At 38.9% G+C, this 20,413-nt stretch overlaps 1 protein-coding gene across 1 annotated transcript in view; it reads left to right on the top strand.

Annotated features, from left to right (window-relative positions):
• LOC121867261 (phosphoglycerate kinase 1-like) overlaps positions 1-16,212 on the top strand; it is a 43,561-nt gene extending 27,349 nt beyond the window's left edge. The window contains exons 5-6 of the mRNA XM_042367124.1: positions 3,806-4,005; positions 15,533-16,212. Coding sequence (XP_042223058.1) covers positions 3,806-4,005; positions 15,533-15,573 — 241 coding nt within the window. The 3' untranslated portion in view covers positions 15,574-16,212. The remainder of the gene's footprint in view (positions 1-3,805; positions 4,006-15,532) is intronic.
• The last annotated feature ends 4,201 nt before the right edge of the window (positions 16,213-20,413 follow it).

Below are 20,413 nucleotides of genomic sequence, written 5' to 3'. Positions count from 1 at the left end.
TGTCTGTTGGGATCAATGAGTGCCTCATGACGCTCTGAGTCCCACTGAATCACTCGTGTCGTGCCTTTTTCATAAGTGCATACGCCCCAACACTGGATGCCGAGGATGACATCAAGGAGGCCTTATACACCGACCTTGACAGAGTACTAACCTCTATCCCCAGAGAAGATAAGGTTGTGCTCCAAGGTGTCTTCAATGCCAGAGTTGGCAGAGATGCTGACATTTGACGGAACCATAGGGAGAAATGGACTAGACAAGTGTAAACCCAATGGCATACTCCTCAGCAAGTGTGTTGTGCACAACCTCACTTACCAATACCTTGTTTAGGCAGGCCGACAAGTTCTAGGGATCGTGGCAAAGCCCACGGTCCAAGCACTGGCATCTCATTGACTGCATCATTGTCAGAGAAAAAGATTGCCGAGATGTCCTCATTCCCCAAGCAATGCATGGCTCAGACCACTGCGACACTGATCATTGGCTCGTCAAAGCGAAGCTTTCACTTAACGTCGCCCCAAAACAGCGAAGGCAACAATGCCTCCAGAAGAGGTTTTAACACTTAAGTGTCTGGAGGATCCAGTGGTAGCACATGCTTTCAGAGAGCAGCTCGAACATAGGCAGTTAAAAACCCCGACAATAAACAACCCAAATTCCAATGACGAATTAGGTATCCTCGACACTGTCATGACATAAACCTGCAGAAAGACCCTCGGCCAGATCAAAAGAATACACCAGGACTGGTTTGACGAAAATGACCTGGAAATCAGAGTATTCATCGATGATAAACATGCTGCTTTAAGTGACTGGCAAAACAACCCTCAGTCTCGGTCCAAATCTGATACCTTCCGCAAGAAAGCGGCGGCCCAGCCCGAACTTGGCAATCTAAAGAACGACTGGTTTAAAAATAAAGCATGTGATAACTACCAAATTAAAGACAAAGAAGGTATCCTCCAGCACTGGAAAGTGCTTTACCATTTGCTGCTCATCCAAAATACTGTACCAATGTGGATGTCCTGACTACCCAGCAGGTCCTTCAGCATCCAGAGCTGACCCACCTTAGCTATCCTCCATCCCTGGATGAGGTAGCTACTGCCATCAAATTGATGAAGAATAACAAAGCCTTAGGGTCTGATGGAATCCCAGCTGAGGTGCATAAAGCAGGACCTCTGCTTACCAGCCGTCTCCATTCTTTCCTGGAGAATATATGGGAAAAGGAGGAAATCCACCAAACTCTGAAAGATGCCAATATTTATAAGAACAAGGGAGACCGGGCAGACTGTGACAACTACTGCAGGATCTTGCTGCTGTCCGTAGCTGGTAAGATTATCACCTGAATCCTCCTAAACAGACTTCTTCCTGAGGCGGAAAACTTTCTCCCAGAATTTCAGTGTGGCTTTGGACCATCACGTGGCACCATTAACACGATCTTTGCTGCCCGCCAGACACAGAAAAAGTGCAGAGAACAGCGTCTTGACCTATACATGGCCTTCATCAACATAACCAAGGCCTTCGACTCAGTTAACAGGAGAGCCCACTGGCCATTTTGGCTGCCCACCAAAATTCATTGCCATTGTGAGGCAACTCCACAATGGCATGAGTGGCAGTGTCCTGCACAATGGCACCCAGTCTGAGTTCTTCCCTATCCAAATGGGATATATCAAGGGTGTGTACTGGCACCAACCCTCTTTTCCATTTTCTCATGTCAGTGCCAACTTACCCGGTGGGATGGATATCCAGTACCGGATGAAGGGTCTTTTCAACATAAGAGGACTCCAGGCAGGAACACAGGTGTTCGCAGCTTCTATTACTGAACTTCAATATGCAGACGACTTCACCTTCGTCACTTACACTGAACACATCCTGCAGGAGATCCTGAACACCTACTCAGATGCTTTTGCACACTTTGGCCTTGCAATTTACAGTAGCTAAAACAACTATCTGTGCAGGTGGGGGTCGATATGCTCCGAAATTTTACGTGTGACTAGTGACAGCCCTCCTATACCAAAATTTATCGTCCATGGTCTCATATTGTTTCCCACAAAGTATGCACAGAGTTGTTTTAGCTACTGTACATAAGACTCAGATCCTCTTTCAGCCCCTGGTTCAGCCACACCTCCATCATCCATTCACCTTAATGGTACTACCCTCTCTAATGTTACCCACTTTCAGTATCGCGGCTTCCATCTGTCCACCACCGCAGACATCGATGAAGGGATTCAACATCGAATCGGATATGCATTTCAAACCTTTGGCAGACTGCACTTGTGTCTTCAGTTGTAGGGAGCTGAAATTATCTACTAAGTTGCACATATATCGAGCAGTGGTCCTCCCCATCATGTTATAAGGCAACGAGACATGGGTCACATACAGGAGGCACCTTAAGGCACTTGAAAACTTTTACCAACGTAGCCTACGTTTCATCCTCCAAGTTCACTGGGAAGACAAAAGAAGAAATGCCAGTATTCTCGCTGACACCAACTGTAGGAGCATTGAGGCTACCTTTATCCCTGAACAACTACGTTGGACTAACCATGTTACCCGCATGGACGACAGTAGACTGCCAAAGCAGCTACTTTATAGTCACCTAACAAATAGTAAACATAATGCTGGCGGGCAACTTAAATGGTATAAGGATAGTCTTAAGACAAACCTGAAAGGGTGCCAAGTCAGCCCCCTCACCTGGGAGACGATTACCCCACATAATGCTTGGAGGAGTACCACACAAGAAGGTGTCAATATTTTCGAGTTAGCCCGACTGCATACCAAGGCAGACAAGAGCCAACGCCGGAAAGACACTGCTGCTTCCTCTCCCGCATTAGATGTAGCCTTCCACACGTGCAACACCTGTAGATGATCCTGCCGGTCCCGTGTCGGCCTCTCTAGTCACCTCAGAGCTCACCACCGAAGGTGATGTCTTAATAACTCCTATCATTGGATCATAGCTGGATGATCGTCATACTCAATTCCGTGTGTGTGTGTGTTTCTTAAAGGTAATACAGTCCTTAAATAATGTAAGACATGTATCTGGTGTGGTTTATGTATGCTGGGGAAGGAGGTATAGTGAGATATTGTGAGCTTCCCTCTGCTGTTAAGCCAATGTAAGCCATTATTTACGTCTTTGGCAAATTTGCTGTAAGTTTATGACATTAGATTGGGATAATTTGGCTTGTTTTTCAGTATTTTATTAATCGTAATATTATTAGTGACAATTTTTGTGCTTAGTGGACTACTGCTCGTCCCAGACTCCTCAACTAGGCACCTTCGCCTTTGGTGCTCGGCCTCCCACCCGTAATACGGGCACATTAGACACAGGGTAATTTGTGATACATTAAAAAAACAAAAAACACGTCTTATATGCCGGCAAATATGCTACATTAGGTTTTTCAGGAAAGTATCCCATCGTTAAATGAGGGATACCTGTGTTGTGTTATTATTGTCTATGAATTGTTCAGACTATTGGGTACACACACCCTGGTGCTGGCATTAGTGTGGCATCTATATTTTATTTTTAGAAAAATCTTAAATAGGAAAATTTTTATGATTTCTCCCAATTGGCTTTATTTTTTAATTAAGAATTTTCTTCTGTACTGATAGATATTTTCCTTTAGGTCACCCATGGTGACAAACTACACCATATGACTAAGGTTCGTATTTTTACAGTACACGTCTTATATGGCAGAGAGGACTCGCCTGGTGAATCATGAAGTTTGTCTCTGTTTACATTATCTTGCAGAGATGACTCCAGTCTGCATGATAGTGTCATTCTTTGAACAGAATCTAAGATATTCTTAAAATTTTTTCCTCACAGACCATGTGGTGTGTTTGAGTTTGACAAATTTGCAAGTGGAACAAAGAGTGTCATGGATATGGTTGTAGATGCAACAAAAGCTGGTTGTACCACTATAATTGGAGGAGGAGATACTGCTACTTGCTGTGCTAAGTGGGGCACTGAGGATAAGGTTTCTCATGTGTCAACTGGAGGTGGTGCTTCTCTTGAGCTTCTTGAAGGTAAGAAATGTACATATGTATTAAGTTTGCATTTGCATTGCATTTTGTCTTAATTGTTTAACATTATTATGTTATTTCTAAATTGTCTAACAACACTAATATTGTTAGCTAAACTTTAATGGATGACAGTCCTTCGAGGAAAAGGATTAGCTTAACCCAGGGTATTGAAATAGTGATTGACTGATTCAGCATATATCCTACAATGGCATGTAACACCCTACCAATCCTTCACTGCCATGGGATAAAATTAATTTCTCCTGGTCGGTAATTCAGATGACCATCTGAGCTCTGGTATCTCCTAATTATTCTCATTTTCTTTGCTTGGCAGTGGTGATTTATATTTATTCTTTAACATGGGGTATGTATAAGCATGCTGTACATAAATTCTAAAATTGTGTGGGTCATTTTTTTTTTTGTAGATTGATGTATTTTATGTAAACATACATGGAAACTAATTTCACCAGTGTGATTCTTTTTTTATTTTCCTACATCCAGAAAAACTAAGGAATTTAACAATTACTCCCGAGATATTGCACGTCAACAGTTTATGCATCTTCAAGTTTTAACCTTTTGAAAGAGGTACAGTACCTGCACTAAAATTTTTACATGATATTTTCTGTGTAAATGAAAGTTGATACAACATTCTTTTGAGTAAAACAGATGGCACTTTCTTATAAGTGAGTAACTAGATCCCACTTATATGTAAAAGAGATGGCTCTTGTTAGTAAAGCAGATGTCATTTTTTTGTAATTGAAGAAAGTGCCACTTTCTTGTAAGTGGAACACATGCTACTGTCCTGTATAAAGCAACAAGAAATTTTAGACAAGAAGGGTTACTTATTTTAATTATTATATTCATACAATCAGAGAAGGAAGCGGAGAAAAACATAAGTTATCAAAATATAAGGGGAAAAAATCCCTGTTGAACATTTATTTCCTGCTTTGCTAAGTCTGACCACCTAAAATCAGCTAAAAGCAATGCTTAACTCTTAAATTGTTGCTTGATTATTATGATAAATTATCTTTAAAAAAATCCTTATAACAAAATCTGAAATAAGACAAGGAATAAGGCAATACCTCATTTATTAAGTTCATGCATATGGAAACTGGTTAACACACACTGTAAACACTCTCTAGGGGCAGATCCAGGAATATTAAAAGGGTGGGGGGGAGATCCAAGAAGTTGTGGGTAGAACATAGCAAGGACAGTGAACCCACCCAGCTAGGGGGTTTAAGGGGGTTCTGTCCTCCCCCAAAAATAAATAACAAAATAAAAATAAATAAATGAAATCTGACTGATATCAAGAGCATCTTAAGGTCATTTTGAAGCCATATACACTTGATATTGGGAGGTCAGTAGTCATTACTTTTTACTACAAAAACACCTGAGTATAATAGTACAGTACTGCATTACATAAAAAGTATTTGAATTTTCTGATGAGGGGGGGGAGGGGGGCAGGGGCCAGGACCCCTTCCCTGGATCCACCTCTCACCACTGCCGCGTAACTTCACAATACACGCACCTACAAACATAGTGCAACATATTATTCAGTTTCCTATCAGTATTACTTATTCCTGACCACTTTCAGCTCATTTTTGTACAACAATACAGATACTTACAGTAAATCCTCGAATAACGACGGTAATATGTCCTCCAATATTGCAGTGGAAGGTGAATCATCGTATCATGAATTATTAATTACCATTAAAATAAAGCAATAATAATGAGATGTGTTCCCAAGTGTGACCTTTTCATATCTTTTGTGTGACCTTTTACCCTCTTTTCCCCCCAAAACAATACAATTAATGAAAATTGCAAACTACTGTATATTCTTCAAATAACTGAATGCACCTTATACAATATAAATGAATAATAATATGGTCACACAAGAGGAGATGGGACGCCATTGTTTTCATTTGTGTTTACTGCCAGGAGTCAAAGACGATAGTTCTACTCGAGAAAAATAAGAAAATAAGACTGGTTGTAGCTGTAGTAAAATTAATGTAAAAAAATTATTATATATGTTTTAAGTACCAGTATTTAATGTTAATAAATGGAGCAATAAAAGTAGTTAACCACTAATGGCAAGGGAAAAAAAGAAATGGATTGGGAACGCCAACATATACGTGCGCATTTAAGGAAACCGCATCATTTATCTTTTTAAAAATATGTACAAAAGAATCATTTTTGTTTATTACTGAATATGTATTTGATTGAATTAATCTTTATATATACAAAATGAACAATACAATTCATTAACAATATGTAGAATATTGAAACATACAAGTGGATAAGAGATGGCATTGTTGTCAGTATAATGAGACAAATCTCACAAGAAGAAGATTACATAGAGGTAGAATATTGATAGTATAAGGGTATAAAAGAGAGGAAGATTTTGGTAGCGTGGCCGTGATAGTTATTGACACTTATCGTATCTTCTATGTCAATACACATCTACTACGTCTTAAAGGCGACTTCTCAAACACTGCTTCGTTACAACTCTTTATTAATTACGAACATGACATGGACACATTAATAACACCTTCTATTGAAGTTACTAGGACATTATATTATCGTTACTAGGACATCATATTACGTTACTAGACACTCTGATTCTCGGACACGAACATGAAATGAATACACTTCCCACGTAAGTAACTCATCCCATGGAAAGCTCTGACAAACACTCACGTGACCTAGGGGAGGCCTAGCAGGTAGTCCTGGGTTGTCTCTATGGGAGACTGCTTAGCTGGGCGCCGGAGGGAAGTCTCGGTCCTGACCGGAGGCGACTGGAGGTGACCGGAGGCGACCGGAGGCGACTTGCCTCCGGCCCCTGACTTCTCTCGAGCAGGACTCCGGGGACGTCGTAGCTGGCCACCTTGTTACAAGACCACTCTCTCTCTGCATCCAGGGAGGACTGGCTCTGTCTCCGGGTATCTCTCTCTGCGAATTGTCTGAGGGAGGACTAGGACGTCCTATATGTTGGGATGCGAGCCGTGAGGTTGAGCTGGCGGGGCGAAGGTCTCCTTACATTTGACCTCGCTAATGTTGGGTCAGGTCTGGACTTTGTTCAGAGACTGTAAGTTATATCTTCTGGAAAAGTCATCAGGTGGGGCCTTGTGACATGAGAGGCCCTGGTTGATTTGTGGCCCCTTGAGTTGGGCTCCGAGGGTTACATTTGACCTGGCTAATGTGAGGTCAGGTCTGGACTTTGTTCAGGGATGTAGGTTATTGTATATTGGGAGAGAGTCGGCTGGTGCCTTCTTACATGTTTTGTTGGGGGCCGTGACACATGGGAGGGGAGCTAGTTGATTTACAATCCTTGGTCAACCGCAGAGTTACCCTATACTTTTGACCTCCCTAATGTCGGGTCAAGTCTGGCTTTCCTTGCTATGTAAGCTGTGGTCTGACAACCCCTCACTACATCAGTGCTTACACCCATAATGTCAGTTATCCACCGGAAACTGAAGAAAATAAGACCCTGGTTGTTGTTGCTGTAGTGAAATTAATTTTAAAAATATGTATTGTAATCGCTCATAGGAGCGATTTTGGTTTGTGCAGGACAATAAGACCCTTGTCGTTGACGCGATGAGTATAATTCGGTCAAAACGTTTTTGGGTCTAGGGTTAGACCAACGAGAACAAATCTAATGTCCTGCAGAAAGATATTGGCTGACGAGAATCAAGATGGTGCCTCTACAGTAGAAGGCGATAGACTGTCCCTCAGGCAGTCACACAACTGCTACTAGCTCCATCTCGCTTAGTAAGCTATTCTGAGTTGTAAACAGTTTCTTCACCTAACATGTGGCCGGTGCGCACAATTGCGCGTGGTGATAACACTCCCCCTGTTGGGCTTCGCACGAAATTACGGCCTTCCATTAGATTCACTCTCCGACCCCTTCCAACAGGCAGAGTCGTCGCTGGGCTTATTAACATTGAGTTCTTTGTCTTCACTTTAACACTTCGCACCAGGCCATCTGTGCTCGATAGTGCCTCCAGTACTCTCTCTAGCATCCACATATTGTGTGAGTTTTTACTCAGATGACGAAGTCATCAGTTTCAACTCTGGCTGAAGCTGTAGCTTTCCATAAGGCTGTTGCTGAAACTGTTACTGAACCTGAAGTTGATGTCTACGCTGCTTATGATGCTGAATTTGATGGTGTAGATGAAGTTGATGGTTTAGGCCTTCGAATAATAAAGCTGTCAAAAGAACCTTGCACAGCTGCTTTCTTTTCTCATTACAGTGGTCCCTCGGTTAACGAGTTACCTCCCATAAGATTCTTAAATTCGGTTAACGAGCAACCCCTCAGTTAACGAGTTTCTTACGAGCCTACCTCAATAAGCTTTGGCTTGCACTGGGCGGTCAACCAGCTGTAGTATTAGTCCGCCAATACATTAATCGGGTCTAGGGCTTAAATTCCTTACTATTTTAGTATATATCAAAAAGTTTATACTATTCAATAATTTTCAAAGTTTAATATTCAATTTTTTAGTCATTTTAATAATTATTGAACATAATTGAAGGTAAAGTGACTAGTTTAATGCGCGGCATCCAGCCTCTTAACACAGCAAACAGGCATTAGTCTCTCTCTGTTTTCACTGGAGGTAACATCTTGCTTGAGACTCTCTTCAACTAAACTCTTTTTTCTGTGTTTCCAAGCAAATTATTGGTCATTTTGAAATTTATTTTACATATTGACAATATATAGTGCAGTGTTATTTTAAAGAAAATATTCTTTATTTACAACAAGTTTAACTTTGAAAAGCACGTGTTGACATTGTTTGAATCCAGCATGGGGCCTAAGAGATCAAGAAAAGCTATTTCAATCCAAACCAAGCAGGAAATCATAAAAAAACATGAACAAGGCATTAGAACAAATGCGCTATGCAAAGAATATGGCATGTCGACATCAACTGTGTCGACAATTCTTGCACAGAAAGACAAATTTAAAGAAGTGAAAGTGAGAGACAAATCTACAAGAGTGTTTAAAAGTAGATCCCTAATTGCAGAAACTGAGAGGTTACTTATCATCTGGATTAGGGAAAAACAGATGAAAGGTGATTCAGTTTCTACTGAATTCATTTATGAAAGAGCCAGGGAGATTTACGAACATTTAAAGACAGATCAACCTGGTTCTTCAGGCACAGAATTTGAAGATTTTCGGGCCAGCAAAGGCTGGTTCGAAGAATTTAAGAAAGTGACATTTTCAGTGTTGTTAGGCATGGTGAAGCTGCTAGTGCTGATAAGGAAGGGGCAGCAAATTTTTAGATGAATTTAAAAAACTGATGGAAGAAGAAAATTATCTTCCACAGCAAGTGTTCAATGTGGACAAAACTGGGCTGTTCTGGAAAAAGATGCCCAAACGAACATTCATCACCAAAGATGAAGCCTCTTTACCTGGGCATAAACCCATGAAAGACCGTCTCACTCTATTGCTTGGTGCCAATGCTTCAGGGGATTTCCGACTGAGGCCTATGCTTGTCTACCACTCTGAAAACCCCAGGGTGTTCAAGCAACAGAAAGTGGTAAGAACAAAGCTTGGAGTTTATTGGAAGTCCAACCGTAAGGCATGGGTGACAAGACAGCTCTTTAATGAATGGGCTGTTGATGTGTTTTGCCCTTCTGTCAAGAGCTACCTAACCACCAATAAACTCCCTTTAAAGGCTCTTCTCCTCATGGATAATGCTCCTGGTCATGACCCTGACATTGCCAGAAATTTGGAGTATCAATTTGACTTTGTGAAAGTGTTGTTTTTGCCTCGAAACACTACATCAATCATACAGCCAATGGACCAGAATGTGATCAGCAACTTCAAGAAGTTGTACATGAAGAAAATGTTTAGGAGGAGTCATCAGGCAACTTCCAATGATCCTGAACTAACACTGAAATATTTCTGGAAGAGACAATTCAACATCCTGGAGGCTGTAAAATTGATTGTGTCATCATGGCAAGAAGTCTCCACTAGATCCCTCAATTCTTCATGGAAAGCACTGTGGCCATCAGTAGACCATGATTTTGAGGGATTTGAGGAAGAAACAGAGTTGGACCAGGAGATTGTATCCATTGGTCAGTCATTGGGTCTTGAAGTGGAGGAGGAGGATGTGGAAGAGCTTGTGATGTCTCATGAGGAGGAACTTACTCCTGATGACTTGAAGCAACTGAATGAGATGTTACAGGTAGAGGCTGACAGTGGTGAGGAGGAAATTGAAAGTGATGACCATATGTCAGCTAAACAGTTGAAAGATGTGATTTACTACTGGGAGAAGTTCAGGGAACTGGCTTCAAAGCACCCAGAAGTGGAAAAAACTGAACTAACTTTGTGTCATGTTGAGGACTCAGTGGTCTCCTTCTTTAAACATAAGTTAATGGTGAGGAGGACAGATGCCCCACAGACCACAATTGACACTTTCTTCAGTAAAAGGCAGAGGGAACAAGATGCTAGCCCTCAGCCTTCCACTTCAAGAAGGAGAGAGGATGTTCATGGTGGAGAATCTGTCAGTCCAGAGGTTCCTGACATTTTCATGGAAGGTGACTCACCTTCCAGAAGCAGTAAAATGCTTCTCCTCCACCTCCACTTGCTTCTCTTCTCCCTTCTCCTCCTCCACCTCCCACTTCAAATGCACATCATCATCATCATCATCATCATCCAGGAGCCTTCTACATACACACCTCAAAGTAAGTGAACTTTTCTACCATTTTTGTTGAATTTAGGCAATTTTCGGTGAGCTGGAACCAATTACCCAAAAACCCATTGAAACAATGGTTTCGGTTAACGAGATTTTCGGTTAACGAGCAACCTGCTGGAACGGATTGTGCTCATTAACCGAGGGACCACTGTATTTGTATAACAAAATAGTTCTACAAATAACACGAATTTCCACATCAAAAGACGAAATTTCAACAATAACAGTGGTGCACTGGCTACACAATAAGACAAAGATGGCACCTGACGCTCTTGTTGTGGGTCGTGGTACAACAATATTCATGCGCCAGACGAAATAGTCCCGTATTCATCCACGTTCGTTGTAGGAGTTGCGTTCGTTATAACATTCTCAATTTTATAGGTAAAACCGTTCGTTATAGGAATATTCGTAGTAGGATCCGTTCGTTATAGCATTCCCCACTGTATATATATATATATATATATATATATATATATATATATATATATATATATATATATATATATATATATATATATATATATACTAGAACTCATAAATCATGACTGATGTGATACAAGTAATTAATTTTTATGTTGTGCAAAATATATGATGTTCATATTCAAATTATTTGCTGTCTTACAAGGATTCCAGCAGTGTAATTTATATACTGCAAATTTTAGACTTTGCAATTTTATGTCAAGTTTATTCACTTTTATTGACCTCCAGAACCTAACCCTATTTTTTCCATTGATAATATGTAATTACATATCGCGATTTAGTATATAATGAACATCCTTGGACCCTATCTCGCGATGTATCCCGACCCTACTGTACATGTTACTTATCACTGATTATTTCATGTGTATTTGTAATTATAGTAATTTTTGTAATTTTGTCCTAAGTGATAATGAAAATGTGCTAATATATACAGGCTTCAAATAATGACAATTCATATTTAAAACTATAATTAATTTAGGATGATACTATTCTAGTGCATATTTCAGTCAGTTTATTTAAAAAAAAAATTTACTTGCTGAGGGAGCCTACCTCATGCTTCCAAGAAAATCTGTGACAAGTCTTTATGAACAGCAGAATTTGCATATCAAAAGAGAAATAGAATGGTGCAGATATTTACTTAATATCCCCTTTCTAGAATAATTGTTTTATTTGAAGGGTTGCTTTTTACTCTTCTGTGTTCTTTGTTATATAGAACATATATACAGTCCCTTTGGGGGGACTCAATAATTGGCTGCTTTAAGGGTAGCGCTTGGATGAAAATCAGAAATTACAAAAATATTCAGAAAAATTCCTGAGGAAAGCTGTTGCCTAGGCTATATGCTGACTTATTTTTATTGTATATTTATGTAGCTGTGCATGATTGTTCTACCCTCCCTTCATTTAGAGGGCTCTTCTGTTTACATAGGAAAAACTTAAGAAAAGTACAGTATTTATAATAATATTTTGGTGTAAAGTAATACCAATCACTTGGTAAAAATCAGTATCTGGCACCGTTCTCAGCAAGCTAACCATGGGAGACCATTGTCACAAGAGTCAGTGACCCATGAAACATACGAGAGTGAGGTACAATCGTGAGTTGCTCTCACGCCACCTTTATCAACCTGTATCTCCTAAAAAAATTTTCTAACCTTCAAATCCCTAAGGCTCATCCATTTTTGGGCCGATTCTAATAAAACAAAAACTAAGTAGTAGACTAACATAATGTGCTTGGTGTAACATATAGATTTTCTTTATATTTGGCTTGGTTTATTATTTACTGATTTATATTTATAAATATTTGGAAAAAAAATGGTAAGTTAGGAAAAAAATTCATCCACCCAATATGAAAACGATAATCAGAAATATCTATATGCTGCATTAAACCGGAGTAAATTACCTATATTACACTTGAATTTCAACATAGTTTCACAAGAAGTTATAAGAGAAGTAGGATTTTGAAAATTTATAAGAATATAATGGAAAAATCAGATATCGGGGATTACCGTATTTAGCGGCATAGAAGACGCACTTTTTATTACAAAAATATACTTTGAAAATTACAGTACAGTCAACCCTCGCTTTACGCGGTCCCACATTCCGCGTTTCCACCTTTACGCGGTACCCTGCCGAAACCGGAATGCTCACATTCCGTGGTGCGTGTACCCCTTTACGATATGTTTTCACGTGTGCGCACTTACATACGCGATATCTCTTTTTTCTTTACCACTATCGTTAGCTACTTCTATTGTTCAATTTATTAACATTAAATAACATTAATTAAAACAACCATATTAATTTTACTACAGCTACAACCAATTAATGAATTGTATTGCTCATTTTGCACACATAAACATTAATTCAATTAAAAAGACATTCAGTAATAAACAATAATGAATTTTTTGTACATAAGAGAAATGACACTGTTTACATGATTATGCACGTCGTCTGCACGTTGGCGGGCCGTTGAAACCCGTCGAAATTCAAGTTTCCGCCGTCAAAATTTTTATTTTTTTTTTTGTGTGTGTGTGTTCCAATAAAATACGTTGAATTAAAAACTCACGAAATTTGAGAAGCTACTATACGACATTTAACCCTTCAATATGTTTTCAAAGAGACCATGATGCAGAGAAAGTGGTGCTAGTGCTTCCAAGCATAAGCCACTATCTATCCAGGAAAAGGGTGAATTTCCATGATCCGGCACCGGTCAGGTCCCGAGGTTGCCGGACTAGAGAGGTACAACCTGTACTATAAAACAATTGATTTAACTAATATTGTTGATATACTGCGAAAAATACTATTATTTACATACAGTAGTACCCTGCTTAACGCGGTCAATAAAACCCACAGGGTACCGTGTTAAGTGAAAACCGCGCTAAGTGAACAATAGAACATATGGGATTAATTCCAATAGAAACTGGCCCGATCCCCAAACTCCACTTTTTCTGACACAATACCTATGTTCTAGTAAAAATAACATCTTAATTTTATGATGGTACATGCACACAATTAATACTTAAGAGAAATAGAGAATTACAGTCGCCAAGTTAATGTCCATTCAAATAATGGACTCGACTCCCTCCCCCTCTTCTCACACTACACTGCTGGCTCTTCCCTCTCTGAGAAATTTTTGGGGGAAAACCACTAAATTTTAATAAATAATACCTCAAACTAAAGTTAGGATAATACAATTGACATTGCTGGATTCCTTGTAAGACCAGGGATATTTTGAATATAAATGTCATATATTTTGCACAAAAGATAACATATTTACTCAGAGTAAACATTATATCTAAAATTTGTATGTCTAATGCAAAATCTATGATGTTTATATTCAAAATGATCACCGAATTGTAAGAATTACAGCAATGTAAATTATATTCTGGCCGGGTAATTTGTATGAATTTTATGAGCTAAAACAGGCAGTCAGGCAGAGTGGGGGGAGGGGCGAATCTAAAAATAGCTCTCGAGCCGGACACTCACCGCGTATACGTGGAAAAAACCCGTGTTAAGTGAAAGTTCGGCTCTGGCGAGGCACCGCGTATACGGTAAAACGCGCTAAGCGAAACCGCGTTAAGCGGGGTAATACTGTACTCGGTAGGTAAAAAATAAACAGCTGCAGCTACACAACCCTTGCTGTTGTGCGGTTTGTTTACTAATGGCAGTGGTGCGGCAACACCATCTATGGAGGAATTGCGAAAGGTTGTCTGCTGGTCTCAAAGCGCAGGAACTTTTGTTTCTTCACACCAAAAATTTTAATTCAGCTGATTTTTACCGAGTTGCTTTTTTACTTTTAATTTTTGTATATAAAGATTTTTTGTTTTCTTTAGACGTTGATATACATGTTTACATTTACTTACCTTCCATTGTTGGAAAATATTTCCCGTCGTTGTCATAACAAAAACAAGAGAAAGAATGTAAACACTACAGCTCACTCGACGTGGAGGTGACCAGGTGTAGAAAATGAGTGCTGTATTAAAGATTTCCACTTCTTATACAGATTTTTTTTTTAAGTGATGAAAATGACGACTGATAAGCAGTTCTAAGTGATGATATTCAAAGAGGTGTGTGTACTTGTGCCAAAAGGGCTGTATATCAAGCAACGGTTTCACCGTTGTCGGTTAGTAAGTAAAAAATGTTTTTTCCTAGAATTACATTTCCAAAATCAGGGTGCGTCTTCCACGATGCAGCGTTTTCTACGCCGCAAAATACGGGAGACAGAACTGATTCAGGGGTATAGTAACAATGTATCTGGTGTCCTTAATTGCTGACAGGAAATTGATTTTGATTGATAAATAATTATAAACGAATTTTGTGCTTCAGCCGGACGCTCCTCTAAGTTAGATTGTTTAGGAAGAACATCCTAACCTGGATTATCTTCATACATATGAGCAGTTAACAGTTCAGGCTCATTCCTTGTGGTTACTTTATTCTCATAGGCATTTAATAAGTAGTTGGCTTGTTTTACATTTACTTAAATTCCTCATGACCTTACACCGTGGTTGCATATTATGTCTAAAGTTGTAATATACAACTTTTCTCACTACAAAATATGACTAAAGGCTTCTCTGAGTTACAAAGCTTGAAAGTTAAGCCAATATTTATTCATGAGCCATTCTTAATGTCACTTAAAAACTGGGATTTTAGGATCAATTCACAATTTTTAATACTGAAAATAGACTTGTTTAATTTTCTTCTTTAATTATGGAGATCATACACTGTAATTAGGACTTGTATAAACGGTACCTCTTCTGTAATAGAGGCAATAATGTCCTTCATCAGTGCCTTTTGAGAGCATTGCTTTTGGATTTAAGCATTTATAAATGCATTAGGGGCTATTTTTCTATCTAATATTTTTCTTATTTCAGGGAAGACCCTTCCTGGAGTGGCTGCTCTCTCAGATGCTTAAATATTCACAAACAGTATAGAATTTTAGGTATTGTCAGGTAATAATTGGGATTCATCAGCTGCATAAATCAGTTTCTGGAGACAAATACTTGACATTCTTCTATGTTCTAAACTTTTTTCATTTTCTCAACACAGAGTATTGCCAACAGTAAAGATAAACGTACTAGACCAGAGTTTGTTGGTAAGTTAGGTTGGAGAGACGGATATACAATAGTAATGATATTGAATTGGCATGTGCTATTTGTCAGTGAATTACTAGGTTGTCAGTTAGATATTGATGTAATCTCTAGTTGTAACATATGTATAAATAGTTTGTAAATTAGAGCCATAGTTTCTTAAATTATTATTTTTTTGTGAATTCTATATCATTATACACAATAATTTAAATATCTTACTTCAGGCATCTCAGACTACACCACTTGAAAATTTTAATCATGTATTTTCAGTTATCAAAAATCAATAATTGTATTGTAATTTTTCTGAAATAAGATTCAAAATGTGATTAGTATTGTCATTTATGAAACTTAGGAACTAATACAAATACTGTTGCTGGTAAGTTAAATTTTACAGACATTGTAGAAGGAAGATGATTAAGAATGTTATATTGTCATTGAAATTGTGCAAATAAAGAACTTTGACATTTTTTTTTCAATAGGTCCTTCATATATTCCACTTAATATTCAGAAACAAAAGTATAGATTAGATTCATATACAGTATGCAGAAAGATTCCATAGTGATAAGAGTACTGTATATATGTGAGGGTCAGTATCATTATTATAGTAGTAGGTCACATCATCTAATTAACAAAAAATGCACATTTCATTCCCATCAAAACATCACAGTGCATATGAACAAACCTCAGAATTATCAACTCTGATATCACCATACTGTACTTCAAAGACTACTTCAGTATTAGATAATTATATTAAAGAAGAAATTAAGTTTATGAAAGTCATTGACCTGCGATAGAAAAGGGAGACCGAGTGGGTACATGCGAAGAAGAATGGGAACGGTTCTGACTGCAATCTTAGAAAGTGCAGCTGAAGCAAACAAATTTAGAGGGACTGGGATGAGAGGTTGTCCATGTTTATTAACTCTGAGGATGGTGATGGCGGCTCATGGTCATTACCCACTGGATATTTGAATACTGTATTAAAAAATAAAAAAATCCTAAAAGCATACGAATCTCATCATAAACTCTAGATTTACACCATCAAGTTCATGGGGTACAGGAATAAATAAAGAGTCACTTTAATCCCATGTGGGACCCGCAACAAGTGATGCCAACCTTGTGGAAATTTTTTTAGATTTAGCAGATGTCAATATCTTCAAAGCTGATTTCTTAATTCTATCATACAGTAGAAGTCCAAAAATCCGGACTGCTTGGGGATTGGGTCGGTCCGGATTTTCGGATTTTCCGGATTCTCAGGCAGTACTTTTAAAATTCAAATTTAAGGAGGAATAAAGAAGAGATGAACAGGTACATTTTGATAGTTTATTCATTAGCAAATATAGCATGTTTCATTCATCAAAACAAGCAGTTTTAAAGAAAAAGCTGTGAATTCTAGAATTTTATTCTTTGCCTTTTTTTCTATCATAAATTGTAGACTTTCCAATGTCTAATGTTTCCATAAGAACAGTATTGTTCACACCACGTATTTTCTTAATTATTTCAAGTTTGTCACTCGATTTCAACGTGTTCTTCTTTCTCTTCACACTGTGACGGGCCGAGTTTTCTCTTCTCATAATTTACCATCCAGATAGTCTTTTCTGTTATGATTCTTCAATTCTTTAGCTATAACTTCAGATATTCTTTTCTGTTATGATTCTTCAATTCTTTAGTTATAAGTATACTTTAGATTCTTATACAAGTAATTCTCTTCTCAGTTCTGTATGTTCTTTATCTTAAACTTTCATGATGTATATATTTACTAATTTCAATGCTGTGTCGTTAGTTCCACAAGATACATACATGTCTTACCTTTCTTTTCTTGTACTTACCAAGTCTTTCATTTCGTTCATATATATTATATTCTCAGTTTCCAATGTTCTTACCTTTCGGAAGTATACTTTGTTTTGTGTCTATTCATATACATGGGTTAGTCTGGGGAACCATGTTACTCTTAGTACAACTCTTTTTATACTTACACAGGGTAGCTGCCACCACCCAGACTTTTCATTATACAGTTGTACCCCGCTTTACGCGGTCAATTGAACCCACAGGGTACCGCGTTAAGTGAACAACAGAACATATGGGATTAATTCCAATAGAGACTGGCCCGACCCCCAAACTCCACTTTTTGACGACACACAACTATGTTGTAGTAAAAATTTTATCTTAACTTTATGATGGTATGAACAAACAAGTAATATAGAAGAGGTTAGGTTAGGAAAAATAAAGGTTAAGTTAGGAAAAATAAAGGTTAGGTTAGGAAAACTAAAAGTTCGGTGTAACACTTACGTTAGTAGAAGAGATGGGTCGGCATACGGGGATGGAGGCGGAGGAGGAGGGAGGGAGGAGGAGGAGGAGGGAGAGGCGAGTCAGGCGGGAGCGGGTGGCGGGTGGGGCGAATCTAAAAATAGCGTCTCGAGCCGGACACTCTGCGCGTATATGGGTAGATGAGCCGCGTTAAGTGAAAGTTCGGTTCTGGCGAGGCACCGCGTATATGACAAATCGTGTTAAGTGAAACCGCGTAAAGCGGGGTACAACTGTATTACATACTCATGGAAGGGTTTTGGGTAGTGTGGTAGATGTATAGGCACGTGAGTAAGTATTATTTTCTGGGAACCAATGTTTAGAAGGAATAGAGTGGTGATACTCGTAGATTTACTAATTCAATATTTATTAACACAGTGAGTGGATAAGATGCACCTTAGATTCACTCAGACAAAACAGAACCGCAATTAACTTATTAAGTCATCAAACACTTCAAGAACTTATTACCTCATTCACCACCTCCAAATACCTATTATACCATTAAACAACTCCAAGTACTTATACCATTCAACAACTATTACTCATTACTTCATAAGACAACTGTTGTATTATTTCTTTGACAAGTAAGATTTAGAAATGACTACACACTGTCAATAACACTGGTCCCGCAGGTCTTACTTTAACAAGGAACAAAGTACCTCCTCAATTCTTGGTTATAACTTCATACTCTCAGGTATCCTTTCCTGGTCACTACCCACACATACATAACACACTGGACCAACTCCACAATTGTAGTAACAAACAATACCTCCTGTTAGTTCGCAAGGAACAACCTGGTACCTTGAACTCTCATTCAGTGGTTCAATACTTAACCTGGGATGACTATATTTCTGCTAGTCATCCCCAAGCATGGATATTAATACGGCTCCATACATATAACCAAGAACAGTAGATAGACCATGATCATACCACCGAGTCAGTGGGCCAAAGTTGTTTACAGGCTCGCTCGCTAGCTCGGAGCGCCTGGCCCGGGAAAGGTCGACTCGTGGCAGTGGGCCGTGGCGTCTGCCAAGGAATCTCGCCCTGGGATTCTAATTTCGCCACCTTAAAGACGTCCTTCGAGAGACATCATGCCCATAGGCGGTTCCCGAACCTCAGGAGTGTTGCTAAACCCCCACAACAGCGTCTGTAGACGTGGAGGAGAAATCACAGGAGTGAATATTTAACTTCACTATACAAAACATACGTCTGGCACCGGTTCAGACGATAGCTAGATCTTTACTTTACTTGACTCAATTGGCACGGAAGGTACTATGTTAAAACATGAACACTGATATTCACAAAAATGACTAAGTTAAACTGAGTTAATATGGCGGCGTGGAACGCACGTGAACATACCTGGAGACGTGGAGGAGAAATCACAGGAGTGATTTTTCCCTCGCGCGCCTGCATATATACGGGCCTGAGAGCATATTCCTACTAGAAAGACTAATTTTACTAACAATAGGCCCTCTATTCAAGGTTGTCGTTGGACACCTAGCTGTGACCGTCAGTGTCACAAAATAACATAACTTCAGTAGCGATCAGAAACTCTTGTGTATCCCCATGGACGACATAAAATACGCCACTCTAGCTGGCAAACTCAACACTCGCTTACTTGACACGTCTTACTAACAATAAGGACAGTTGAAGCGTTCAACACCACTCACAATGGATCTTGAATGTTCCAACTGTAAACAGACATATCTAAGTTGACTCAAGACAAGGGTGTTCTCTCTCAAATTCATTTTATAGAGAGGTTGGTTTCAGTAAGTCAGAGAAAATGGGATAACGGAGGACTGAGGCGTCTTGAAGTGATGAGAAAACGGACTCCTCAGATGGAGGACTCAAAATAAAAGCAGAGGTACATGTTTTGTGGGCTATTGAGCGTAATATGAATCATTTGATTTTGGCGTTAACTGACATGTATGACCGTGGTCGTTACAACACAACGAAGTTTATCTACTTTGGGAGCCATTATTATGGGCTTGTACAGTACTCTGTAAATGGAAAGAGTAGGACTCAAAATTACATACGTTGTCACAGTTTGATTGCTCGTTTCAAAGTGGCGACCGCGTGGTCGCTTGTTACTGTGCAGCTGTAACACTCCACGATACTCATATACACAAAAGCCCGCTAAAAAAAAAAAAATTTCGAAAGTCCGATTTCGGTGGTCCGGATTTCTGGATCCGGATTTTTGACTTTACTGTAGATAGCAGATTGTTTTGACAGATTTTTATCTAGTTTAGTGTAATTTGGCGGGTTTAAAAATATGGCCAGAATTATAATTTCTTAGTGTCTTTATTTATTCTTTCATTGGAAGTAATTAGTGCCAGGTTTATAGAGTTTGTAAACCAGTCCATA

Source organism: Homarus americanus, unplaced genomic scaffold (genome assembly GCF_018991925.1).
Source record: "Homarus americanus isolate GMGI-L3 unplaced genomic scaffold, GMGI_Hamer_2.0 scaffold6317, whole genome shotgun sequence".
Taxonomy (NCBI): Eukaryota; Metazoa; Arthropoda; class Malacostraca; order Decapoda; family Nephropidae; genus Homarus; species Homarus americanus.
The sequence above is the reverse complement of the archived record's forward strand: the minus strand, read 5'-3'. Positions and strand labels throughout refer to the sequence as shown.